Raw genomic sequence first — 20,818 nt, 5'->3', positions numbered from 1 at the left:
ACAGTTCCTCATTGCTGGGTCTCTAGGCATGCATTACTGTATTTCTTTTACTGTTATTTCTTTGTGTCTTCTTGGGTAGCATAAAGAAATAAGATGTAAATCACATTGATTTTTCTGTTAGACTGTTAACTGAGCTTAGTAATGTGTTTGATAGGCTTAGATGGATGTGTGTGCACAATAGATAAAATTTATACAAAGCCTAAATCAAGTGAAACTAATTTTAATAATATTTTTTACTTAGTTCAGTACACCTGAAATACATTTTAGAGTGTAAATCTATAAGAGATAGCATTGAGATAGTTTAATGTTTTTGTGTGAGGTCTTTGAAATCTTGTGTGTTTTTTTTAGATTCAGAACATACCTTAATTTGGATTGGCCATAGTCCAAATGACTCTAATTACTTGGTGGTTGTCTAATAACTAGATTTTAGGGCTTTAACTTAACTAGTTAGTGTTTGTTGGTTGTTAGCTGATACTTGGTGGTCTCCTGGAACTAATTGTCTTCTCAGTTGTGAGGGAGTAAATGGTAGAGTCCCAAAGTTACCCACCCATATCAGGGTGTATACTGCCAATTTGCCTTAGCTACTTCAGACTGTCCAACTTCCCCCTTCTGTAGTTGTTCTCAACTGATTTGTTCTTAGGAAATCTGATTTTACACGATAACACTTGTACCCTGATGAATTTTGCTCTGACACTTGAATCATTAGGATTTCTTTGTTTTAGTTTCTTGAGACAGATTTTCTGTTGTTCTCTAAAGGATTCGGTTTTTTTTTTTTTTGAATTTGTTTTTGTTTTGTTTTTTTTTTTCAAGACAAGGTTTCTCTGTAGCTTTGAAGCCTGTCCTAGAACTAGCTCTTGTAGACCAGGCTGTCCTTGAACTCACAGAGATCCGCCTGCTTCTGCCACTCAAGTGCTGGAGGATTCTCTTTTTTATGTTTTTAATTTTTTTATTGATATTTATTGAGCTCTACATTTTTCTCTGCTCCCCTTCCTGCCTCTCCCCTTCCCCATTCAAACCTCCCCCAAGGTCCCTATGCTCCCAATTTACTCAGGAGATCTTATCTTTTTCTACTTTCTACTTCCCATGTAGATTAGATCTATGTAAGTCTCTCTTAGTGTCCTCATTGTTGTCTAAGTTCTCTGGGATTGTGGTTTGTAGGCTGGCTTTCTTTGCTTTATGTTTAAAAACCACCTATGAGTGAGTACATGTGATAATTGTCTTTCTGGGTCTGGGTTACCTCACACGAAATAATGTTTTCTAGTTCCATCCATTTTCCTGCAAAATTCAAGCTGTCGTTATTTTTTTCTGCTGTTTAGCACTCCATTGTGTAAATGTACCACATTTTTCTTATCCATTCTTCAGTCGAGGGGCATTTAGGTTGTTTCCAGGTTCTGGCTATGACAAACAAAGCTGCTATGAACATAGGTGAGTACATGTCCTTGTGGTACAGTTGAGCATCCTTTGGATATATACCCCAAAGTGGTATTGCTGGGTCTTGAGGAAGGTTGTTTTCTAACTTTCTGAGAAATCGCCACACTGACATCTGAAGGGGTTGTACCAGCTTGCATTCCCACCAGCAATGCAGAAGTGTTCCCTTTTCCCCATAACCTCTCCAGCATAAGTTGTCATCAGTGTTTTTGATCTTGGCCATTCTTACAGGTATAAGATGAAATCTCAGAGTTGTTTTGATTTGCATTTCTCTGATGACTAAGGATGTTGAGCATTTCCTTAATTGTCTTTCAGCCATTTTAGATTCCTTTTTTGAGAGTTCTCTGTTTAGGTCTGTACTCCATTTTTTTTATTGGATTATGTGATCTTTTGGTGTCCAATTTCTTGACTTCTTAGACCTCTGTCTGATGTGGGGTTAGTGAAGATCTTTTCCCATTCTGTAGACTGTCGTTTTGTCTTATTGACCGTGTCCTTTGTTTTACAGAAGCTTTTCGGTTTCAGGAGGTCCCATTTATTGTTTCTCTCAGTGTCTGTGCTGCTGGGGTTATATTTAGCAAGTGTTTCCCTGTGCCAATGCGTCCAAGTGTCCTTCCCACTTTCTCTTTTATAAGGTTCAGTGTGGCTGGCTTTATTTTGAAGTCTTTGATCCATTTAGACTTGAGTTTTGTGCATGGTGATAGATATGGGTCTATTTTCATTCTACATGTCGATATCCAGTTATGCCAGCACCACTTGTTAAATATGCTTTCTTTTTTCCATTTGATATTTTTTGCTTCTTTATCAAAGATCAGGTGTTTGAAGATGTGTGGATTGATATCTGGGTCTTCTATTCGGTTCCATTGATCCTCTTGTCTGTTCTTATGCCAATACCAGGCTGTTTTCAGTACTGTAGCTCTGTAGTAGAGTTTGAAATCAGGGATTGTGATGCCTCCAGGAGTTCTTTTATTGTACAAGATTGTTTTGGCTATCTTGGGTTTTTTGCTTTTCCAAATGAAGTTGAGCACCGTTCTTTTGGGGTCTTTGAAGAATTTTGCTGGGATTTTGCTGGGCATTGCATTGAATCTGTCTGGAGGATTCTTTACTATGTGCTCAGTATTGTGTTCACTAAGTGTGTAGAAATACATAGAAGATGAAGAGATACATTCTTTGGTATTTTAGTATAGCGCCTTTGTTCATGGAGATTTGTTAAGGATGTCTGATATTGCTGATTAATGTGGTTTGCAAAGTTGTCTAAGCGTGGAAATGATCTGGAGAATGTCCAAAAATTACTAATAGCAGGGTTGGGACTGTAGTTGGTAGAGTGTTTGCCTAATAGCACAAAGTTCTATCTGTAGCACTCCTGCATTTGGGAGGTGGAGGCAGGAGGACCAGAAGTTTAGGGTTGAGTACATAGTGGGTTTGAGGCAAGCCAGTGCTGCATGAGATGCTGTATCAATAAATAAATGAATAAATGAGTGAGTAAATGAATGAATAATAAACAAACATGGACATTTACTGGTATGGTGTCTTAACTTGAGCCTGTGATATGAGCTAACCTTAATGTATAAATTTAAAAACTGTTAGCTGGGCGTAGAAGCACACGCCTTTCCTAGCTCTGGGAGGCAGAGGTGAGTTTGAGGCTAGCCTGGTCTACATGAGTTCCAAGACAGCGAGGCCTACAGAGTGAGACTCTGCCTCAAAAAAACAAAGCAAAGCAAAACCAACCAACCAAACAACAATAAAAACTATAATTAAATAAACAAAAAGTTAGAAAAATAAAACGAAATTGTTGAATTTATAGAATACAAGTATTCTAAGATAACTAAGTTTAAAATATTATAACACATAACAAAGTTAGTAATTTTTGCTGTTTTTCAGTATTTCCCCAGCATTAAGGAAATTGACATTGTGCTGCATTTGTCATTACTGTCAGTCTAGAACTTATTCATCGTCCTAGGCTGAAAATTTACCCATAAAATAGTAACTCCTTTTCTCCCGCACCTTGGTCCCTGACAAGCAACTTTTTTGTTTTCTGTGAGTGTTCCAGGCACCTCATATAAATTATATAACATTTGTTTTGTGTCTCACTTATTTCATTTGGCATACTTTCAGATTTTATCCATGTTGTAGTATGGGAGATTTTTTTTTTTTTTAAAGACAAATAATGATCCATGGTGTAGGTAGAGTGTATTTGTGTATCCTCTTAGTGACTGGCATCTGAGTCATTTCCACCTTTTGACTACTCATTATAAACACTGGTGTGCAAATATTTCCTTGGGTCCATGCTTTTTATTCTTGTGGTTACATACTCAGAAGTGAAATTGTTGGATCATATGACAATTTTAAGTTTAATTATCTGGAAAATTGCCATGCTATTTTCCGTTGTGGTTGTAGTGTTTTACATTTTCATCAACAATATAAGAGTTTCGGTCTCATTGCATTCTTAAGAATGCTTGTTATTTACTGGTTGTTAATAATCATGTTTGTTGGTGTGAAGTGGTATCTTAGTTTATTTCTGATTTGTATTTCATTAATCACTACTTTTAGTGAACATGATTTCTTATTGGCTGCTTATATATTCTTTCTGGGAAAATACCAGACTCTGCCTATTTTTAATAGAATGACTGTCTTATTTATTTATTTTTTAAGTCAGCACTTCCTTTAACTAATTTTATCGTGTGTGCATGCATGTTTGTGGGGAGTAAGATCGTTTGATCAGTCTTGGAGATTGATCAGGGTTTCATATACTATACTACTGCTACTCTACTGAGTTACATCCCCAGCCCTAATTTTTTGAATTTAAAATAGACCATATCTTGGTGTAGTGGCTCATGCCAGTACTAAGAAGATAGAGACAGGCGGATCTCAATGAATTCAAAGCTAGCTTGGTCTACATAGTGAGTTCCCAGACAGCCAGGGCTACTTAGAGAGACCCTGTCTCAAAAATAATAAAAAACCAAGTCATATAACCCTCTTTGATCCTCAGATTTTCTACCAGCAAAATAAAAGATTGTTTTTCTGTAACTTCTTAAGACAAGTGAAAAAAACAGGTATGTTACTTCCTAGTAGTACACACACAAACACACACACGCATGTACGCACACGCACGCACACACGTACTCTAATGCGGGCACACGTGCATGTACACACATGCACAAACACACTTACATGAGTGTTTATATTAATTAAACCCATTCTAGCAAATTGGATATGGTGGCAAACGCCTGTTAGCCAGTAATCTTGGTACTTTGAAAGTGGAAGCAGAAGATCTCAACTTTGAGGCCAGCCTACAAGACTAGTTCAGCGCTAGTCTGAGAGACAAAATGAGACTGCTCAAAAACTTGTAATAAAAGAGCTAAGTTTCATTCTTTGCTTTTCTAAGATAACGTCTTGCTGTATACCTAGGGTGTCTTTTTATTCCTCTGTTTTCTTTTCCCAAGTATTGGGGTTGTAGAGATATGCCGTTTACTACATCTAGTTCTAGAGGAGCTAACTTTGATCTTGAGTAATCATTGTTGTCTGCCCCCCCCCCCCCGATGGTGACCTAAGTTTGATAACCAGAACCTACATGATAGAAAGAAAAAAAACTTAACACCCACAAGTTGACCTCTGACCTCTACAAGTGTACCATGGCATGCTCAAAGTCCACACAACAGAAAAATATGGAAAACAAACAGAACCCTTTTATTTAATTTCAATATATAACTGAACATTTCTGTAACAAAATTATTGTGGTTTGATCTTTGAATTCTGCCATATTGGTAAATAGAAAACGAACACTAGTCTTTATTTTCCTTCAGAGTAACTAACAATGTAAGTTCCTTGGCTTGTCATTGTAGTTATAGACATGTTCATTTTCCTTCATGCTAACCGTAGGCACTTCATAGGATGATACTAGAAAAGATACCATTTCTCTCTGAAAGAGGCCTTCTGAGTAGTGTGTAAGTGGTATTCTAAAATTCTTTGTCCTTTAGTGTTCTGTGACTAGAATATTGGTTTCAATATAAGAATCTTAAAAATATGAATCCTATTTTAGAGCGTTTTCCCCCAACATTATACACAAACTTAGTTTATAAATCATTCTGTATTACAGTATGATCAGTGTACATTGAGGTCATTTGCTGGCAGTGTGGGAGGGATGGTTTTCCTTGCTATAGATTGCTGGAGTTAAGAGCTGCTGGTAAACAGGGTATTGCAGATAGACAATATTAGTTTTTCACAGAGATTCATTGGAGTCTAATTTATTACTTTATACTAGAAAGCCAAGTTTTCTTTTCTAACTTAAATGGGGCCAGGGAGATGTAAACAGGTAAAGGCACTTGGTACCAAGTCTGATAACTTGAGTTTGATCTTAGAGGCTGATGTGGAAGAAGAGAACTGATGGCTCCCAGTTGTCCCTTGACCCTGACGAGCACGTATGCATGTGCACATACCACACATGAACTAAATAAAATGTAACTATAAAAGGGTTAAATAGCAAAATTCTCATATAAGTTGTTGGGGAATTTGCGAGTGATTTTCATGCTTTTTTTCTTGTTGTTTTGTCCTGAGGACGGACACGTTACTTTCTATTTTAGCACTGGATTGCACACTTAATGCCCCTTTAGTTTATTTTGAAATATGGTGTCACTAAGTTTGCTGAGGCTGACTGTGAAAAGTATTTTGTTTTCTAATTTAATATTCCTTTTTAGAAGTGAACACAGTAGAAAGCAGTATTTCAGAGAATGTTACTGTTTAGAGGAACAGTAAGTAAAGATACGTAATTCAGGTCTCCAAACCTGTCTTTTTTTTTTTTTTTTTAAGTTAAAGAACCTATGTCTATTTTAAGTTATTGCTTATCCTTGCAAATATTTTTTGGAAGTGTTTACTATATACATTGAAGATTTACTATTCAGTGGATTGTGAAGATGACTCAAGTCATCAAAAGAGCTTGCTGCACCTCATAAAAAGCCAGCTCAGGGGCTGGAGAGATGGCTTAGTGGTTAAGAGCACTGGCTGCTCTTCAGAGGTCCTGAGTTCAATTCCCAGCAACATGGTGGCTTATAACCATCTTTAATGAGATCTGGCGCCCTCTTCTGGCATGCGGGCATACATGAAGGAAGAATGTTGTATACATAATAAATAAAGTCTTGACAATGTGTGCCTGCAATCCCGGTGCTGTAGAGAAAGAGACAGGAAGATTGCTGGGGCTTGCTGGCCATCCACTCTCACCAAATTCTGAACTATAGGGTCGGTGAGAGACCCTGTCTCAAAAGTAAGGTAGAGAGCAGTTGAAGCAACACCTAACTTTGACTTGCCTGCACACTTAGTGCACATGTACTAACTTGTACACACATGTATCCACACACACAATGTTACTGTAGTTACCAAGTAACAGTTTTTATAAAGGAAAGTGGATGATGAGTTGGGGCCAATAATGAAATCTTCCACTGATATTAAAGTTAAAATTCTTTTTAAGGTATGTATAAATTGGCTGGGAACTAAAGGAATTTTGAGAGATTAGGATGTGGAGACAAGTATGTGGCAGATAAAAGCAGTTTTGGTGGGTTAAATTTCATGGTTTACACAGTTTGGCAAAAATCGGATTCTAAAGGGCCTAAAGTGCTATGTTAATGCTTTTGAAAATTAGCCCCGAACATTTTGGGGAACTGGTGAATGATTTTAAGCTTTCCAGTTATATGATCATAATTAATTTTTAGAAAGATTCCATTTAGCAGTGTGAGGCAAGGAGGCAATGTAGGAGATTCTTCTCAGACCTTAAAAGACTTAGACTTGAATGTGGTGGCTGCACTCCTGCAAGGAGGCCAAGGATGGCAAAATGTTTCAGAATTTGAGCTGTTCTTGGTTACATTGCAAATTCTAGGTGACTCTGGGATACATAGTAAAACATAATGAATAAAAAAGTATTTTATTACTTGATAATAAAAACACCCCTAAAAGACATGTGGATCTATAAATCACAAATATTATTGAGAGTTAGAAATCAGGAATTGGTAGAAGCAGGGAATGATGGAACAAAGAAAAATTTAAGATAGTTTTGTATTTGTGGTTTAGAGCATTATACAAAGAATAAATTTAAAAATAGACTTGATGGTTAGTTATCAAAAAGTTCAGATATCGATTTTATCCTACAGTATGTAGTGTGTATTAATGTGCCATATCACTTTGTGTCAGAGACTTACTGCAGATGCAGTATAGAGCAAAGACAAATTCTTTCACTAGAGGTTGCATTCTGGGCCAACTGTGAGAAATAAGTAAAACTATAAAATGTATTTACATGATGGTGAGTCTTCCTTTAGCAAAAACACCTTCTCACCCCCAAGAAAGAGGATTTGGAAGCAGTATAGATTAATTAGTGAAATGCCTATTTTGAGACTTTACTCAAATAATTTCTTCTAAGAAGGTGGCTTCAGAGGGTTTGAGAAAAAAACAAAACAAAACAAAAACTGAAGGTACAAAGGCAGGTCTGTTTAAGAATCACTGGGGATGCCAGTGTGTGAGAGAAGAGACATCTAAGACCATCAGACCCAGAAGTGTTGAAATGGGAGAAGTGATGAAGGTAGGTTGATGGCTGTCACTATGGGATGCTCAGAACAATCTTGGCAATGAGATCCAAGTTCCGTCTCTTTTCAGGAATTAAAATTTCATTTTCAGTACAGTACATTTTCTTCATGTTAAGGCATACTTGTAACATTCTATCTTTACAGCATTTAACTAAGTTCATGGCCTGGTACAGTGCCATGGTGCTTAGCATAAAAGTTCCTTCTTGAATGAAGGAATAATACTTGCTTTCTTTTAGTAGTTTCATGAAGAGTTGTTTTGTGTGTGTGTCTGTGTGTGCGTGTGTCTGGGAGTGTGTGTGCATGTGTTCCCCAACTTTTTCTTTTAAAAAATTTTGGGATTGTATTGGTAGTTTATTTTGCATTAAACTTCCTTGACTTATTTCTGTGGTTATTTAATAATTGGATATGTGGTGTACCTAACTTATCTTAACTGGTTTCCTGAAGCTATTTGCATTATAAACAGTGTTGTGAAGAACACTTTTTATCTTTGTTCGTATCCATAATTTTCCCCCCTACAGATGATAAAGATTTCTGAGCTAAAGTATGCGTTTTTGTAGTATAGCTTCTTAATAAAGCAGAGCATGTTGAGTTGGGAATGTAGCTCATTTAGTAGAGTGCTTGGCTATTATGCATGAGACCGTATGTTCCCAGGATCCAGGTTCCCATAAATATGGCATGGTGGCACATGCTTGTACTTTGAGCACCCCGGAGGTCAAGTTAGGATCATCAGAAGTTCAGAGTCATCCTTGACTACGTAGTGAATTTGAGGCTAGCCTGAAATATGTGAATTTCTGTCTCAAAATAATTAAAACATCAAATGCAAAGCAAGTTATTTTAATTTTTTGCTATTAATCATCACTAAAATATAACTTTTCCTTCTTTATTAGTGAACACTTGTCCTGCTCTTTCACCTTTTTCTTGCATGGAGACAGCAATGTTTGTACCAGTGTGGAAATTAACCAACATCAACCTGTATACCTTCTCAGTGAAGAGCATGTCACCCTTGCTCAACAGTCTAATAGCCCATTTCAAGGTAGATTATTCTCATTTCAGTATTGGAAATTAAAACTTTAATGCTAGCAATTGCAGTAGTAAGACAACAAAATACGTATCATTAGTGAAATTAATTAAAAAATTTTATGAATGGGAATATTAACATTTCTGTGTTTTCTGTTAATAGCATCTTATATTATCTCTGTGTTAATCATCTCAAGGTTGTGTTGCATAAGCCATGTTTAGCATAGCTACCCAGGGGAACTTTTGATTTCATTTATACCATGAATTGTTGAACTCAAGTGAAGTTGTTTTATAACGTTGCTAATTGCTTTTTAAGTCCTGAAAGTATCTACTATTTTAAATGTATTGTGTGGGTTTTTCTAAATTTTTGTGTCAGTACTTCATAAATATTTAGACTTATTTATCCACATTTTATTCAGGTTGCCCCCGTTTTGTTAATGAGAGTCAGAATAAAGTGTATGACACACACATATTTCCAGTTCATTTTGAAATGTATTGTTTTCTGATTTGGGGGTAAGCATATTTTAAACAGTTTTCAAAATCTTAGCATTGTTTTTATATTGAAAATAATAAAGTGTAACAAATTGACTTTCTTGGTGTAATCACAGTGGATTTGTGGATTTCCTTTTTGTATCCTTTTCGACTTACATCATTGCAACACTGCTTATTAGGGTTTTTATTGGCTGTAACAGTCTTTACTTACTTGAAATCTGCTTTGGTTTCTAGTTATCTTAAGTCCATTTGGACTAAATGGCACTCTCACGGGACAGGCATTCAAGATGTCTGATTCAGCTACAAAAAAATTAATTGGTGAATGGAAACAGTTCTATCCTATTTCATGTGGTTTGAAGGAGATGTCTGAAGAGAAGCAGGAAGATATGGATTGGGAAGATGATTCTTTGGCTGCAGTAGAAGTTCTTGTTGGTATGGATTCTGATATTAGTCTGAAGGAAAATAATAAATCTTGCATGTTTTAGTTAGATTTTAATAACAGACAACCCCATTGGCATCCAACACCAAACATTTTATTTCTTGAACATTTCGTAAGGGCTACAGCTTGGCTGTGATGGCTTTATGTGTCTTCTCATTGTATGATCTAGGTTAAAGAGTACCCAGTATCTGGGACACCATGTTCTTATGAAAATAAAGGAATAATAGGGACCAAGCCTAACCATATAAATGTATTTAAAGCTTCTCCTGGGATGTGTTTGCTCACATATAATTGGACAAGGCTAGTTACACGGTAGCGCCAGAGTTATAGTGATAGAGGAACATACTCTGTTGTCTACGTGCTCAAGAAGAGGGCAAGAGGAAAGGCGTTAATATTTGGAGGCTGGAAGGATTGACAGCCTGTATTATGTATAGTGCTTGAATATTAGTAAAACTTTCTCCTTCAGTAACAGAAAATATCCGTAAGTACTTTCTGGTTTTGCTGTGTTCTACTTAAATCTCTATGTCTAAACATTCAAGGATACAGGTTAGCAAGGGGATCTGTTTCTGATCATATTAATCACATAGCAGAAATAAGATGTTAAAGAATACCGAACCAATCTCTCCTAGCATATTTAACTCTCTTCAGATGCGGCATATAGTTAAGCCTGATGGTAGGCGTGAGCAGATAATAGGGACTAGTTTTTACTGTAGTTAATGGAATCTAATAGTAATATCACATGTAAGGATTAACACATGGGAGGTCTGGATCTGTCTGTATCTATCTATCTATCTATCTATCTATCTATCTATCTATCTATCTATCTCTATCTATCTATCTATCTATCTATCTTGAATTTGAGACTCTTTCTTGTAACCCAGGCTGGTCCTGGACTCAAGACTCTCCTGCTCAACTTCCCGAGTCCTAGGAATACAGATACATGCCTGGCTTTTTAAAAAAAATCGAAGCTATTCTCATTACTTCATTTCAGTAAATACATTGTTTGTTATTGGAATAGTTATGGCAGAAACAGAATACAAATGTTTATTAGATTTTTAAAATAGACAAGAAAGCAAAGTGATCCAAGTTTCCTGATTGCCTTCATTAAATTTATAGATTAAAATTTATAATGTAATGCACACTGGTCAGCTGTATAAAAATATTAAAAAAACAAACAAATGTATTTATAGATAGAAAAATCTATGGTTTATTGGCTTAAAGTACTTGTTGTACAAGTGTAAGGATATGAGTTTTGATTCCAAAACCTCCATGAAGTACAGTATTGTGTTTTCCTGTAATCGCAGCCCTCCTATGGTAAGATGGAAAGTTGTGATAGGAGTAGACCTGGAAGCTCACAGGCTAGTTAGACAGCAGCCCTGAGACCTTGTCTCAAACTAGGTAAAAAGTGAAGACTGATGTCTGAGTTTATTCTCTGCCCTCCATATACTCAAACACATTGGTAAGATATCTTTATTTATATAAATGTGATGCTATCTTATTAGACTTATCTTTTACTACAGTGCTTTTCAGTGAAAATAATTCTGTTACTGAGAAATTGGCAGCTGATTTTGTTTTGTTTTGTCCTTTCTGTTCTTAGCGGGTGTCCGAATGATCTACCCAGCTTGCTTTGTTTTAGTCCCTCAATCAGACATTCCTGCTCCTAGCTCTGTGGGATCCTCTCACTGTTCAGCTTCTTGCTTGGGTATCCATCAAGTGCCTGCTTCCACAAGAGATCCTGCTATGTCTTCAGTTACTCTTACCCCACCCACATCTCCTGAGGAAGTTCAAGCAGGTATTATACTAACTGCCTTATCAGCTCTGGTTACAAATCTATTCATTTGAGTACATCTGACTTACACAGTTTTTATCTTGAAATTGTTTAAAATTTACTGGAAAATTGCAACCATAATGCAAAGAACATATTAATCTAAATTCACACTTAAAACTTTTGCTTTTATCCTCTGTGTATGTATACATTGATTATAAATTAGTCTTTTCTTCTGACCCTCTTAAGAAAGCTGTAGACTTAATTTTTTGAATCTGTCCTGGAACTCGCTCTGTAGGCCAAGCTGGCCTCGAATTTACAGAGATCCACCTGTCTCTGCCTCCTGAGTGCAGGGATTAAAGACATGCGGCACCACCGACTGGCAAATTAATTTCTTATTCCTACATATTCATTGCACTTTCAAAATTAAGATAACTCATACACATACATAACACGTGTATGTGTGTGTGTGATTGCTTGTGTTGCTGGGAATTAAGCCCAGAACCTTGTGCTGAGCTGAACCTGGAACCTCTGTTTTTAATCCTTCAAGTCAACATTAGCATGCTACCATCCAGTTTATATCCCGTACTCCAAATTTTTACTCTTCTGCATTTAAATAAAATTTTTTGACCCCAGAATGTCACTAGACTTATTACCAAATAGAGAAAAGAGCAAACCATACAACAAATTAATAAAAATTCCCATGTTACTTTTCAATGTTTTCACCTTTCTATAGCCTCCTCTTCTTTGTTTGTTTCCAGTTGATCCTCAGTCTGCCCAGAAGTGGGTCAAACTTTCTTCAGTATCTGATGGCTTCAACACTGACAGTACTAGCCATCATGGAGGGAAAATACCCAGAAAATTAGCAAATCACGTGGTAGATAGAGTCTGGCAAGAATGCAACATGAACAGATTACAGAACAAGTATGTATTTTTATTTAATTTATTTGTTTATTGTTTTTGGTCAAGATCTCATTGTGTATTCTTCACTAGTCTGGAACTTGGTTTGTAGACCAGGCAGGTCTTAAACTCACAGAGCTCCAGCTGCCTTTGCCTCCCATGTGCTGAGATTAGAGGCCTGTGCTACCATGTCCAGTTGTATCTTTTATTTTGAGATTTAAAACTTGCCTGTTGGTTAAGTACAAGTATGAAATAAAAATTGTGAAAAATTAATTTAAAAAAATTGAAGATTAGAGCTGGGCAGTAGTGGCGCACACCTTTGATCCCAGCGTTTGGGAGGCAGAGGCAGGCAGATCTCTGTGAATTTGAGGCCTGTCTGTCCACAAGAGTGAGTTCCTGAACAGACTCCAAAAACTACACAGAGAACCCTTGTTTCCAAAAAAACAAGAAAACAAAAGGCAAAAATATAAATATTAATTATACTCTAATAGAAATTTTATATATTTAAGGAATTTATAATTGACTTTAGGAGGAAGTATTCTGCTACATCCAGTGGCCTATGTGAAGAAGAGTCAGCTGATAAAATAGCATGCTGGGACTTTGTTGAAGCCACACAAAGAACAACCTGCAGTTGTTTGAGGTAAGTTTATTTCCAGTTGGTGATGCTTACATTTATGTATATATTATAATTAAGATGCTAATGCTTTGTTTGAGCTATCTTTGGAAATATGGTATGTTAGGATTTTTTTCCCAAAAAAGAAATGTGAGAAAAGATAGACGATAATTTTTTAATTAATTAATTAACTATCTATCTATCTATTTATTTATTTATGGTTTTTTGAGACAGGGTTTCTCTGTAGCTTTGGAGCCTGTCCTGGAACTAGCTCTGTAGACCAGGCTGGTTTAATTTATTTTATGTACAGTGGTATGAAGGTGTCAGATTCCCTGAAACTGAAGTTAGACAGTTGTGAGTTGCCATGTGGTTCTGGGAATTGAACCCAGGCCTTCTGGAAGAGCAACCAGTGTGCTTTACTGCTGAACCATCTCTCCAAACCTTGATAGCAGCTATAGGCACACTTTTGGCGCTTGTTTTGAGGCTCTCTAACTGTGCTTCCCAGGCTGGCTTTGAATTTGAGATTGTCTTGCCTCAGCATTCTAAATGCTCGAATTACAGTCATACATCACCATACTTGGTTCACACATCTCTGGAGGAACACATTTCTTAATTGTAATATGCCTGAGAAATTTTCCCAGGTGTGTTTATAGCAGAGATGGTTTTCATAATTTTTAAAATTGCAGTGTTGAGTTTTGTATAGCAAGTTTTTATCCTTGGTAACTGTTGGCGAGTTACTGAAATAAGATTATGAAGTAATGATTTTACAGGAGGCATGATCAAAATACCAGCTTTCTATTGAGTTGCATTGTTGAAAGATTTGTAGCAGAATGGATTAGCTTGGGGTTCATTGAGCAGTTGTATTCATTTTATATATTAAGGGCTTTTGTTGAGATTTGTTTATTTAGCTTTATGACATTTTTGTCAAGTTTATTACTTTCTGCAGATTAAAGGTAGATGCTTTTACAGATGCTTGACATCTGTAACGTTGATTTGTGATTGAATATGTACCTACCTCTGTTTTCCCATAAAAATGATCTGAAGGAATGGAATCCCTGCAGGTTGTGGCTAGAGTTGTTATTTTTCATTTTGCTTTTGCTTTTTGCATATTAACTGTGTTTACTTGAATATATTGACAGACTCTCCAGTGTTGTAGTATGTTTTTTATGTAGATTTAATGTTTCTATTTAGATTTTTTGGTCTGAACCATCTACTTTTTGAAAAGCAACATTGTTGAAATTTGCCTCTCTAGATAGTTTAGACTAAGTAGAAGGACATTTTAATTAATATTTAACAGATTAAACTATTAAATACACATGCTCCTGAACATAATTTAAGAACAGGGGTTGGCAACCTAAATTCAGTGTGTTAAATGTAGTCCACTCCCTGTTTTGTTGTATGGCCTATGAGTTTGAAATGATATTTATGTTAAAAACATTTTTAAGTATTTTGTTAATATATGTCTGGGTATTTTGTCTGTATGTATGAGAACAGTGTGTATGCAGTGCCCTGAAGGTCTGAAGGGGATGTAGGATCTCCAGGTATGAGCTGCTATGTTTGTGCTGGATATTAATCTCAGATCTTCTGGAAGAGCAACACATGCTCTTACCCACTGAGTTATTGCTCTAGCTCCCTCATTTTTTACATTTTAAAGAGTTTGAAAAATTAAAGAAGAATATTTTGTGATACATGAAAGTTATGTGAAAATCAAATTTTAGTGTATATATACAAATAAAAATTGATTGGAACACACCCACATCTCATTTTTATATTGTCTGTGGTGCTTTCACTCTGCAGTGGCAGAATCGAATGATCATGTATCACTTTATGTGGGCATATATTTTGGGAAATTCCGGATCCTTAAGCTATTTTATTTTGAAGATCATAAAGCAGAACCCAAGGCAGCTGTACTGTCATTAAGCAGTGTATATTCTGGGACCACTGATGGATATGTGGTCCATCATTGTCTGAAATGTACTGTGTCTGTGACTATGCAATGCTTACTGTCTAGTCCCTTAGAGAATGTTTTTTTTTTTGACCCTATGTTAAGATTTTTATTAGGCAAATCTGTTTGTTTGTTTGTTTGTTTCTAACATGTACTTTTGTTTTTAGTCCTCTTGACATAATGAATTTCAATTACATTATGTAAAGTGATTTTAGGAGAATACACTAAGAAATACATATTGTTAGCATTTAAATTCTTGGCCTTAATCCAAAAGTTTGCTTTTAGAAAGTTACTTTCTTTCATATTTTAAGACAATTCTTCCAACATTTACAGATATATTGATATATTTAATTAATAAATGTGGCTTTTCCATTTATTTTTCTGTAATTCTGGGTATATGTAGTTTTTTCCCAAAGTATACATAGTATTTGATCTTTCGACTGCTTCATTTCCTTTTCTTTTTTGACATCAAATGTTCATGTATTAGCTATTTGTAGGTCTACCTCATTGCTTTAAAAACTTAATTATTATTAAATATTCTACTGAATGGTGGTACCATATTTTTTTCTAGATTAGATAGACATAGTTACTTCTGGAACTTTTTGCTTTGTGTTTCTTGTGGTGATAGATTGTTACATATTTTTTTCAATATTTAGTCTGTGACAAGAGCTTTCATAGACTCAGAATACATGAGTGAGCAAACCTCTTGCTAAAGCCTATACCCTGGAAGTGATGCAGTAATTTCCTTACAAAAAAATTATTCATGTCTCTTTTTCAATTTAAGAGTGAATGCTAGGCAGAAAGAAGACTGGGTGGGTAATGTGAGCAAAAGAACTTTTTAAACTCTTGAGACGTGAAAATGAGTATCAAGTTTACTCAGTTTCATATTCATAAATTTAAGGCATTCATATTTTTACATTTTTCTAGTGCATGCATTGATCTGAAAACTATCTTCAGAATTATTTATTTTGTTGGGGGATAAAATTGTTTTGATTGAGTGTTTGTATTGGTAGGGTGGATTAGTAGTGTACTTGTTCCCAGGCTGTAGTCTAGTGCAGTGTTTATTCACCGAATTGCTACTTAAGAAAGCAATGTCATATTTCAGATTTCAACTTTTTTAAAATTTATTTTTATTTTATGTGCACGTATGTCCACGTGAGGGTGTTAGAAACCCTGGAACTGGAGTTACAGCTGTGAGCTGCCATGTAGGTGCTAGGAATTGAACCCGTCCTCTAGAAGAGTAACCAGTATTTTTAACTGCTGAGCCCTCTCTCTAGCATCTTGGTCAAATTCTTAAGAGCCATATACAGGGCATTTTTATCATTGTAGTAGAAACTTATTTTAGAGCTTTAATTATATTCAGCATTTTTAGCATGAGTGCTTCATAGAAAATTGCTTTGTAGTATGTCACACCAGAAGAGATACAGGGTCTGGTTATCTGTCTTCTAAGAATGTTTAAGTGTAGCCAGTTGGAGTGGCCCATGCTTTTAATCCCAGTACTCAGAAGATAGAGGCTAGCTTGCTAGCTTATAGACAGTTTCAGGACAGCCAGTATTGCATAGAGAGAGAGCCCCCATCTTCCCCCAAAACAGTTTGTTTGACTACAGATTGATACTTTGACCTTTGCACTGAAGTTCCTAACTATAAATTGCAAATATAGTTTTCTTCTTTTGAGATCTTTGATTTCTTTTCTTCCCTTGTATTAGATACATTTTTAGTTAAGTATTAGTAGTAATGATTGGAGTTAGTATTGTTCTTTTGTTTTCTCACTTACTCTCTTAATTTAATGAATACTGTTGAATTGTTGCTAATTTGTTAATTTGCTCCTGTTAATGAAGAATATTGGTGTATGATTTTCATATACTGTTTTTGATTTTGGCATTTGTTTGGGTAATGGGGATTTGGTTTCTTTCTATCCTTTGGTTATAGGTCATGTTTTTTCCTGTGATGTCCCAGACTCTGTAGGAATGAATGTTGTAGAATGTTCCTTTATCAGAAATTTCTTTGAACCAGCCATGGTGGCTCATGCCTTTAATCTCAGCACTTGGGAGGCAGAGGCAGGTGGATCTCTGTGAGTTCAAGGCCAGCCTGGACTAGAAAGTTCCAGGACAGCCAAAGATACACAGAGAAACAAAAAAAAAAAAAAAAAAAAAAAAATCAATGGGAAAAGAAAAGAAATTTCTTTGAAAAAAATACTTGTCAGTTTTTTAGAATTATGATTTGTTACATTTGTGTATTGGGTTGGGCATGCACATGCAGCAGTGAACATGTGGAGATGAAGCAGCATGTGTGGATCTCCAGTGTTGACTTAGGTGGGCAGGCTCTCACAGACCTGTGCTACTGTTGTTTTGTTCTTTCTGGGTATCTCTGATTTAACTAACAAATAGGGTCCCCAGAATTAAAACTTCATGAATATTGAATTTAAGATTCCATACTCAATTGCCGTGCGAGATAATTTCTTAGTATAAAAAGAAATAGAATAAAAAAATAGTGTATGTCAGTATTGTGAAATTGGAAGCCTCATTTTGAAAGAGATATTAGATCCAACAAAATTACTAGATTTTAAGGGATATTTTAAGTCCAGGACTTAAAATTTTTTAAAAGATGGGTTTTTATGTGCCTGAGTGTTTTGCCTGTGCACTGTATGTGTGCCTGGTCCCGGTAGAGATCAGTAAAAGACATTAGATTGTTTGGAACTAGAGTTAAACTGGTTGGGAACCACCAATGGCTGCTGTGATTTGAACCCGAGCCCTTTGTTTTCAGTTCAGAACTGTTACATGTGTAAAGAAAAGGTTATTTTAAGCATTTCTTTTTTCTTCCTAATCTAGTGATCCCTTCCTTCTGTATCCAAATCTTGAGAGAACATAAGTAGATCCATCTGTCAAGTCAGTTCTAGCCCTTTCTAGTCTAATCTGTTACTGCTGTATTATAGGTAATGGCTAAGTTTTGGGCAAGCCATTCTTGACAATTACTGACTCTAAAATACCAGGTATATTTACAAATGAAGAAATTGCAAACTTTATACTTTTTATTTTAACTAGATTTTTGTGTTTATTGAGATGCTAAGATAATAAAATGATATAGACTAATAATTAGTTATTTGATCAGAGAGCTATTAAGTGAATATAAGTGAGTTGACTTAAAAAATTTTTTAGAAGTTGTATTTTATGTACACGAGTGCTTTGATTACATATACGGATGTGTCTCATCTATATGTGCCTGTTGTCAGTGGAGGCTAGGAAAAAAGCATTGAATTCCTTGGAACTGGAGATAAATATGGTTGTGAGCCACCATGTAGGTGTTGTGAATTGAACCCGAGGCTTCTGCAAGAGTCAGTGCTCTTAACCACCATGTCATTTCTCCAATCCGGCAAATTAGCTTTTATGTTCTGTATGTTTTTATGCGTTAAATCATTGAACAAGTTTCTTAAATTCAAATCATTCTATTAGAATTGTCTGTGAAAAACATGATCTCAAGTATTTCACAGTCTTTGCATACTTTGTATAATAGTTGTACTTTTAAGTAAATAACTAAACCTATCTTTTAACTTTTCAGGCATAAAAGTCTCAAAACAAGAAATACTGGGCAACAAGGACAGGCACCATCTTTAGGGCAGCAACAACAAGTACTTCCTAAGCACAAGACCAATGAGAAGCAAGAAAAGAGTGAAAAGCCACAAAAACGCCCCTTGACTCCTTTTCACCATCGTGTATCTATTAGTGATGCTATTGGCATGGACACAGACTCAGCCAGCCAAAGACTTGTGGTTTCTGCTGCAGACAGTCAAGTGAGATTCTCAAACATCCGTACTAATGACATAGCAAAGACCCCGCAGATGCATGGGACTGAACTGGCAAATTCTCCTCAGCCTCCCCCACTTAGTCCTCATCCGTGTGATGTGGTTGATGAAGGAGTGACTAAAACACCTTCAACTCCCCAGAGTCAACATTTTTATCAAATGCCAACACCGGATCCCTTGGTTCCTACCAAACCAATGGAAGATAGAATAGACAGTTTGTCCCAGTCTTTTCCACCTCCATTTCAGGAAGCTGTAGAACCTACTGTGTATGTTGGTACAGCAGTAAACTTGGAAGAAGATGAAGCTAATGTAGCCTGGAAGTATTACAAAGTCCCAAAGAAAAAAGATGTAGAGTTTTTACCACCTCCGCTTCCAAATGATAAATTCAAGGATGATCCAGTTGGACCTTTTGGACAGGAAAGTGTAACATCAGTTACAGAGTATGTATATTTTTCAATAGTCACTACTATAAGTTAAGAGTAAAAGGTGCTGTAACTTCTTAATGCTATGACTCTACGATTTTACAGGGTTAAGATTTATTAAAATAGATATTCTGAGTACTAAATTTGAATAATTTCTTTAGTATGTTTATCTCTGAAGGAAGCTCTCTATTATGAAACCGTTTAGCCACAAATATCTGGAGAAAGTAATGTGTAAAAGCTTCAGTATCTCACCCAGCTAAAGGATTTTGCCTGTGACTAGATTCATCTGCTCTCTGTTACTCCTTCCACTCTCCTGAGCTTGGCACTTCCTGTGTCTATGCATGCCTTATGGTTTAGTTAATTCATATCATTGCTTTGTGATCGTGTGTTATTTGTGGATATGCTGTAGTTTGTCTCCTCTCTTTTAGATAGACATCATCTTGTCTTTTTTATAGCAGTAGAGTAGGTAGCACAAATTGGGGAGGTGGGTGCATACTTCCTTGTTTACAGATTTCTTTAGTAAACATATCTGAAGAGGAATTGCCAGACCTTCAGATGATTCCATTTTCAATGAAAAGGTTAGAGCCAGACAGATTGTTCTTCAAACAGCTGGCCTACAGTTTATACCATTAGGAGCCAATAGACCATGAAAACCATGTTGATTTTCATTTTTATCTCCTTGGCAATATAAGACTATTTTGACTACATGAAGAATGGCAAGGCTTTATCTAAACACATGTTTGTAGATTTCTGGTCAGATTAAACATTTAAAATGTTCATTGAATAGTTACTGTTCCTCTGTGAATAACCTTTCTAAATTTTAAGGGTCTCCTTTCTTTCCTTTTTTATTTTTTCCATATTTTTGGTACTAACCATGTACTATAAAATGCACTATAGATATCTTTCTACATCTAGTTTGTCTTTTTGTTCACTTTATATATGGCATATTTTGGGCAGAATATAGCTGGCTTTCTTTTGGGACTTTCTTCACTTTTTATATTGCTTGGATTATGTTCCTAGCCTATCCAACAATTTTAATGTGTAATTTTTTCACTGGTATGACTCAACCACCAAAACACCTTCATATTCCTTTGTTAAATTTATTTTTATGTGTATTGTTGCTTTGTCCGCATGTATGTCTGTGCCCCATGTGTGTACCTGATGATCTTAGAACACAGACTAGGATGTTGCATTCCTTGGGACTGAAGTTATCGACAATTGTGAACTGCCATGTGATGTGGGTGCTGGGACTTGAACCCCAGTTCTTTGGAAGAGCAGCTAGTGTTCTTCATTGGCTATCTCCCTAACCCTCTATTATATTCTCATTCTCTCTCTCTCATTCTCTCTCATTCTCTCTCGCTCTCATTCTCTCTCTCTCATTCTCTCTCTCTCTCTCATTCTCTCTCTCTCTCTCATTCTCTCTCTCTCTCATTCT

At 36.0% G+C, this 20,818-nt stretch overlaps 1 protein-coding gene across 1 annotated transcript in view; it reads left to right on the top strand.

Annotated features, from left to right (window-relative positions):
* Nucleotides 1-20,818, top strand: part of Med13 (mediator complex subunit 13) — an 88,388-nt gene that overhangs the window by 16,588 nt on the left and 50,982 nt on the right. The window contains exons 3-8 of the mRNA XM_013347545.2: nucleotides 8,879-9,024; nucleotides 9,735-9,932; nucleotides 11,537-11,731; nucleotides 12,466-12,628; nucleotides 13,134-13,244; nucleotides 18,718-19,401. Of these exons, the coding sequence (XP_013202999.1) occupies nucleotides 8,879-9,024; nucleotides 9,735-9,932; nucleotides 11,537-11,731; nucleotides 12,466-12,628; nucleotides 13,134-13,244; nucleotides 18,718-19,401 (1,497 nt within the window). The remainder of the gene's footprint in view (nucleotides 1-8,878; nucleotides 9,025-9,734; nucleotides 9,933-11,536; nucleotides 11,732-12,465; nucleotides 12,629-13,133; nucleotides 13,245-18,717; nucleotides 19,402-20,818) is intronic.

This window comes from Microtus ochrogaster, chromosome 7, assembly GCF_000317375.1.
Source record: "Microtus ochrogaster isolate Prairie Vole_2 chromosome 7, MicOch1.0, whole genome shotgun sequence".
Lineage (NCBI taxonomy): Eukaryota > Metazoa > Chordata > Mammalia > Rodentia > Cricetidae > Microtus > Microtus ochrogaster.
The sequence above is the reverse complement of the archived record's forward strand: the minus strand, read 5'-3'. Positions and strand labels throughout refer to the sequence as shown.